General features: G+C 38.1%; 1 protein-coding gene across 1 annotated transcript in view; it reads right to left on the bottom strand.

Annotated features, from left to right (window-relative positions):
- Window positions 1-2434: 2434 nt before the first annotated feature.
- The window catches only part of METTL16 (methyltransferase like 16), a 22060-nt gene continuing 17196 nt past the window's right edge, over window positions 2435-7298 (bottom strand). The window contains exons 8-10 of the mRNA XM_015832190.1: window positions 4603-4692; window positions 3526-3699; window positions 2435-3435 (exon numbers count right to left, since the gene is read on the bottom strand). Of these exons, the coding sequence (XP_015687676.1) occupies window positions 2821-3435; window positions 3526-3699; window positions 4603-4692 (879 nt within the window). The 3' untranslated portion in view covers window positions 2435-2820. The remainder of the gene's footprint in view (window positions 3436-3525; window positions 3700-4602; window positions 4693-7298) is intronic.

Genomic DNA, 7298 nt, shown 5'->3' with positions numbered 1-7298 from the left:
ATAATAGTATCAATATATACCTACTTTAACTCTAATAAGGCAATTAAATTAATTAAAATTAATTAAAAACCAATATATCTACTCAAAAACTATATAACATTTAATCACTCCATACATCTAATATAATCTATCCACCTTCAACATTTAAACTTTACATAATTTTTTTCTTACATTTTACACTTAAATTTTCCCTTCACTTTCTTCCCTCTCCAGTCTATACTTTCAATAAAATCTTAAGTCAATACCTCCTGCTTCACAGCTGGAAAAATAAAATAAAATCCCAATCTTAATTTTTTACCTCTTTCAAAAAAATAAAATAAAAAAAAAATAAATTAAAAAGAGCAAAAAGCTCTTTACAAACATATGATAAACTAATTTATTCCATTTCCATAATAAAGTCTCATTTCCAGCATTTATCCATCTTTTGGCTTACAAAGCTTGCTAAGCATTCCTTGCATGTCTCTGGCTGCAGCTCTCTTTGGCCTCGCTCCTCCCACTGGCTCTGAAGGCTGTGGATATGTTATAGAAACTGTTTCTTTTTTTTGCTCTCTCTCTTTACGCCTATAAGCAGCACGGGTCATCCTTTGCTCCTTTTGAGGATCTTCTACCGATAATGACATGGCCCCAGGCAATTCCACAGCAAGTTGCTCCATCAGATCTTCCTGTGCTTTAGATGTCGATGATGATGACATATCAGCTTTCAGGACCGACATATAAAAATCTTTGGCTTTTTAAACAGAGTTTAATCTATGTCTGGTCCCTGCGAAATTTAATATAATACCCAAAGGAATTTCCATCTGAAAGGTATCTGCCGCTTCTTTAACTCCTGAGTCAAAAATGTAAAATCCTTTCTTCTTCTTAAAATCTTAGAAGGTATTTCTTTTAAAAGTATAATATCTTGTGCGGCAATTTGAAATCTCTGCTGATAAAAGAGCTGTATAATTTCATTACGACGTATTCTTGTAGTAAAATAAACCACATCTCTAGGTAGATTTCTTTGACGTGCAACCCAGGAGTTCACTCTAAAAGATTTTTCTATTTCTCCACAAATCACCTCTGGGTTGCAATTCAATACCCGGGCCAAAGCTGTCACAACTTCCTCTTTAAGTTTCTCTTGTGGGTCCTCTGTAAGACCCCTGATTTCTCTTGTGGGTCCTCTGTAAGACCCCTGATTCTCAGAGCAAATTGTTTATATTGCAATATTAACATATCATTTTGAAAAGTTTCCACTCCTTCCTCTACCTTTTCAAGTCTATCCTCCGTTCCCTCCATTTTCTCCACTAATTCATCCACTCGTCCCTCTACCCGATCAATATGAAGTGCAAGTCCTTGAAAAATATGTGATAAATTTTCACAAAGTTCCTGATTCTTCTTATCCAAAAGTTCTTCTGTTTGTTTCAAAGTCTGCAATGAGGACTTGGCTAAAGCCTCTTGTAAATCTTTGAGTGTAATGGAGGGAGGAGGTGTTGGTGGGGGAGATCTAGGTTTTTGTTGTTGAGTTTGCACCACAGGAGAAGAAATAGCTGTTTTAGCCAACGCAGGAACAGTACGTTTTGAAGCCATTCTGCCAAATTATTTTTTTTAAAAAATCACAGCAAGTATAAACTTAAAAAGCTTGACTTTAAATAAAAAAAAATTAAAATCCTTTAAAGTACATCCACAACCGGAAAGAAAGTGAAAGTTTTCCTTTTGTTAAAAAAAAGGAATGCTTCCGCGGCCATTTTCTTGTCACTTTCACTTATAGCAAGTAAAAAATCCCAATAGAGTCTTCGAGTTAAAGTCACTTTTTAACTAAAATAAAAATCCCCTGTCAGATTCCGTCTGTTTCAAAAGTTACTCACAAGCAGATACAATGTAACAGCAGTGGCGGCGACGTCTGGCTTCGCTCCGAGGAACGAAGACACACCGAGCTGCGGAGGAGGTCAGGACTCCGGGGGAGTTCTCACCTACATCCCCCCAGGATCGCTCCTGGGGGGACTAGGGAACTCAACCCCTATCCCGACCATACTCACTTTCTCCCCTTCGCCCGGGGAGAAAGTTCCGAGCCGCAAAACAGCTGATCTGCGCTGTTTTGACGGCTTTGACGCAGTCCCGGGCTGGAGGCTGAAGAAAAAGCCTCCTTCGGCGGCGCCTCGCCACAGGAAGCTCATAAATAATTTATTGTTAATGAGGCACTCCAAACCTTGGATTCTCTGCTTTTAATAATGGAATACTGCAACTTTAAAGCTTATCAAGATATACCAGAGAACAAATTGTATAGTTTTCTCAATTCTATAGCAAAAGAATCTTAATGGCATTTTTGTCCAACCTCTGTTCTTTCAAACTTGAGATTATGATTGCTTTAATGCAATCCAACATGTGGGAGCACTTCTGACAAGGGGGCCAAGATATGGATATAAAACAATTTCTGAGCAGTTGGAAAAGCTGACAACAATTTTTCACAACATTTTTAATGCTATTACAGAGCTGCTCTTTTATAGATAAACTGAAACAAAAATACTAAAACTCTATTACACAAAGGTAATGATTATAAAGGTGATGATTATAGGGAAATGATTCAGATTAAGCTAGTTACATTTATGACTCACTGAAATCAGTAAGAAAAGACAATTATAACATAAATCTGAATTATTCCAGTGGAAAGTAAGCACAATTCATTTTTTGTTTTAACATCATGTTTTGTTTTAACTAATCATAAATACATCAAATTTCAGACATTTTTAGAAACTATTACCTTTAAGAGGTGCCATTGTGAATGCTATTAAATACAAAAGCAAGATTACAAAAATAAGGATAATTCTTCCATACATCTGTACGTCTTTAAGTTGTGATCAAACGAAACATCTGATTCTTTAGGTAAGTGCACAGTTGATTCATTAAGTCTCTATTCTGTCCACCAATCCAGTGCATTTCTATTAAAATATCAGGACCTTCTTTCTTCACAATTAATACACATTTGAAAAGGAACCATTCCCCTGAAGTACTAACATTCTTTCCAGTTTCAAGAGCCAGGATATCAGTAGCAAAGGTCTTGGTCCCTTCATTTTGATTACTGGAATTATCTTTGGATTCTGAAATAAAGGATGGTTCCTCTGTGCTGCTGCTTTCCTCAGTGTATCCCTGGATATTTTCCTCCTGAACTGCAGGTGCATTATTGAGTCCATTGCCCTCTGATGACTCAACATCAAGACAAAGTACCTCAGATGGTTTTTCAGTAGACCCATTTGCATTTCCTTCACACTCAGAGACATTGCTGGATGTTTTCTGATTCTTTTCTTCTGCTGATTGCAGAAAATCTTCAGATGCTCGAGGAAGTTCACGTAATTGCCTAACTCTGTCCCTCTTTTTTCTCCTTAAGTGAATCCAGGAATTTTCCACAGCTGTTAGAAACAAGCTGACCTCATCTTTTCCACACGGAAGTGTTTTATGCTGAACCTATTGAAGGGAATACACATCAAACTATAGTGTGGCTCTTTTTTGGCTACTAGCCGTTGCCTGAAGCAGAATTTTTAAAAGTTAGCATACCTTCAGGTCAGTGAGGAGTTTTCTAATCCATGCTGCAACCACTCCTAATCCTTCAACAGCATTGATTCCTACAGATGAAGCTTTCATACCTAACTCTTTGGCTGTAGATGCCAAGACAAGAAATGTGATTGGTTTCCGAGGTTTTTCTAGTTTCCTTTTCTTAGAAGGAGGTGACTGAGGGGGAAAGTACAATATTCAAGTTGAACAAAGTAATTAGAAAACAAAATGATATCCTGAAGAACATGAAGAGAACATTGAAAGGACTTTGATCCTAAGATACATATACTTAGTGGGTTCACAGAAAGATCTGCTATCCCATTCTTCACTATCCTCCTCCCCACAAGATGCCATTGGAAAGCCACATCTGAACATGGCGAACATAACAGAAGGGATTATCAATGGGATTGGGAAAGGAAATGGAACGTATAAAGATAGAAACCTGGTTTTGGACTAAAGAAATTCACAAAAGAGAACCCCTTAAAAAGTGATACCTCATTATTTAGAAAGCTTCTGTCATTTTCCAGATATAAACTTGGGGAGGTAGATGTTGTTAGAGAAGAAAGTCACAATGAGATAGTTTCCTTCTGTGAATTTTTCTAATGTGATGTTCCCTACACATGTTAGCATGCATCTTGTGTATTTTTTGAGCCAGCCTAAAGCTAAGTACATATTCTAAGTATTCTAGAAACTGCAATAATATAGTTACATCACATCTGAGGGAACCATTCTAGAATTATCATCTCCTCCAATTATTTACTAATAAGTAGTTGAATTATTTTTAGTATCTTCATTGTTTGCTGAAACAATGGATACTTTTTGACAACAACAGTCAAAAGGCTATCTCCCTGGGGGTACGAGATGATATTCCAGGCGGAGTGAAAACTTGGGTTTAGAAGTTTCAAAATTATAGTGTATATGAATAATTCGTTATCTCGAACTTTTGTAAGGGGTGCGAGAATATATCAGAAGCGTTCTAGGGGTCAGGGGTATAGAAAAGGTTGGGAGCCGCTGCTGTAAATGATTCCCCACGAAGATTCAAAATAGGTACTGAAAGGGGAGGGCAAGAGAACCACTTACTGGAACTTTGACATTTTCATAGAAGCTCCAAGCCAGGGCCCACCGCATAGTACGACCTTGGCAGAATTCAGTATGGGTGACTTTAGGAACCTTCACAGAAAAATAAAACCAGTCTTAAGTTTTTTTAGTTTTCCAAAAGCTATCGGGGCAATTCAGAAATAAACCTCCATTTGGTTATCAAAGATAGACACTCGCAGATACAGAACTTTTATTATACACATTAGAAAACTACAACATTACATTACTTTTCAACATAATCACCATTCAAATTGAGGCACTTGTCATAACGTCTTACAAGGTTTGAAATTCCTTAGTAGTAGTCGCTCGGCGCCAAATCTGGATTATGGGAGGGGGGTGATCAAAAACATCTCAACAGAACTGCTTCAAAAGTTCTTGGGTGCATCTAGCGGTGTGCGAGCATTATTGTGAATCAACACACCAGAACTGGTGCCATGGAAAATCCTGCCAAATGTGAACATGCCAAAGGACTACAGCTAGTGAAGTTCATGGAGCGTGGTTCGACCATCAATTCAGAAGTCTACTGTGAAACGTTACGAAAACTCTGATGAGCCATCCATAACAAGTGTCAGGGAATGCTGACTTCCGATGTGGTGTTGGCTCATAATGCTCACCTGCACACCGCTAGATGCACCCAAGAACTTTTGAAGCAGTTGGGATGTTTTTGATCACCCCCCCCATATAGCCCAGATTTGGTGCCGAGCAACTACTACTAAGGAATTTAAAACCTTGTAAGATATTATGACAAGTGCCTCAATTTGAATGGTGATTATGTTGAAAAGTAATGTAATGTTGTAGTTTTCTAATGTGTATAATAAAAGTTCTGTATCTGCAAGTGTCTGTTGTTGATAACCAAAAGGGAGGTTTATTTCCGAATTGCCCTAATATATTCTGCAGTTGTCTAACAACAATTTAAGAGACATCTGACATAACATCAAAAAATACCTCATATTAATACTGTATTCTTTTTTATAATTAACCTGTTACAAAAATAAAAATTAAAAATAAGGAATGGTATGAAGAGCAAATCTGGGTAAGTTATAGCCCACACAAGTCTTGAAATATACAGTGTCCAGCTCACAAAATGCACTTCCACAAATGTGCTGATTGGCAGTTTGGCAGGTTAAAGGGAAAGCACAGGTCTTGCAGGAGAGATGATATGCAGAGTCTAAACTCTGCATGCTGTTTTCTCATTTTGCTGTGTGTGGATGGGGGTGGGGAGGGCTGGATTTGAGATGATGTAAATTGGTGAGCATATATATGAGATACTGTACATACACAAGCTTGTGAGTGAAAATATAAACATAAGAGACAAGTTTCTATAGGGGACATTTTTTGCCTAATTTGCATAGAGCCAAATAAGACTGTATCTAAATATGCAGATAACAGCTGGTCTGAAGACTACTATGATCTGAATTTGATCATAATATGATCAAATTAGAACTGACAACTTTATGTTACATGTGATTCAGCCACTATGTTGAAGCAATGCTAATGATAGTCTTGAAAGGAACTTTTGTACATGTTAGTGGTATGATGTCCTTTGAATTCATTAAGAAAAGCAAACTATACTACTTGTTATTCGACACTGCAGAATTTAGATCAATTTACATATTCTCCCATATAATTCCCATTAAGTAGTTGTGGTTTTTTTGTATAATCAAACATTAAGAATAATTTCACCCTAATTCTTAGCACGAGCTTTAAAATTTCTTCAAAAGAGAAAGAGGACAGGAGGAGTGACTGTCAAATAGGATGAAACCAGCAATTTCACATAAACAGAAGAAAAACCATTGTTTCTGCTCCAGATGTCTATGTAAAGTCCATATGGAAAACAAACAAGCTACAGTTTACTGCAAAAGCAAATTCTGAAGTGCGCATCCCAAAATAATATTGGCTTCTAATATATCTATACTGAAGAAAACAGTGGTTTAATGCTTCTTCCGGTTTGAGTTCCTGTGCCGATGGCGGCTTTCCCTTTCGCCGCCTGCCCCGAGGACGCGTAAAAGCCGCAGGAGCAGCGTCAAACAGCTGCTCCGCGGCTTGGAATCCCCTTCCCCGGGCAAAGGGGAGGGGGGAGAGCCTCCCTGATAGGGGTAGAGCTCCCTAGCTCCCACAGTTTTATAGCTGTGGGGGTGGAGGTGAGTTCCCCCGGAGTCAGGGACTTCTCCGCACTTTGGGCTGCCTCCGTTCTACGAACGAAGCCAGACACGGACTCAACCTCTGCTTATGGGAGATCGTGAGTAAATTATGGGAGCAGACAGAGCGATCCAGGTGCTTGGGAGTGGCATGGATAAGAACCTCCAGCTCTGATTTTAATACCTTCTCCATTAAGACTTAAAGTTTAAGAAGAAAAAAAAGAGAGAAAAAATGGCCGCGAAAGGGCGTTTTGCTCTTTAATAGAGACTTTCACTTATTGAGGACTTTCACTTTGGCTTTTATTTTCTGATGGACTATTATTGCCTTAGAGTTATTGGTATGAAGGTGAGCAAAATATCTGTTTTTGCTTTTTGTGGCAGTTTCAAGAAAACTTTAATGGACATTGTATTATACAAATTAAATTTGAGAAGAAGGGAAGAGAAAGTAAAATGGCTTCAAAGCGTGGGGGAACTTTTCCTCCTCCTCAGAAAGGTTTGAGCTCTTCTTCTCCAGCTGTACAGTTATCACAGCAAACAAAG

Source organism: Protobothrops mucrosquamatus, unplaced genomic scaffold, assembly GCF_001527695.2.
Source record: "Protobothrops mucrosquamatus isolate PMUCROS unplaced genomic scaffold, P.Mucros_1.0 scaffold1, whole genome shotgun sequence".
NCBI lineage: Eukaryota > Metazoa > Chordata > Lepidosauria > Squamata > Viperidae > Protobothrops > Protobothrops mucrosquamatus.
This window is presented reverse-complemented; position numbering and strand designations above follow the sequence as displayed.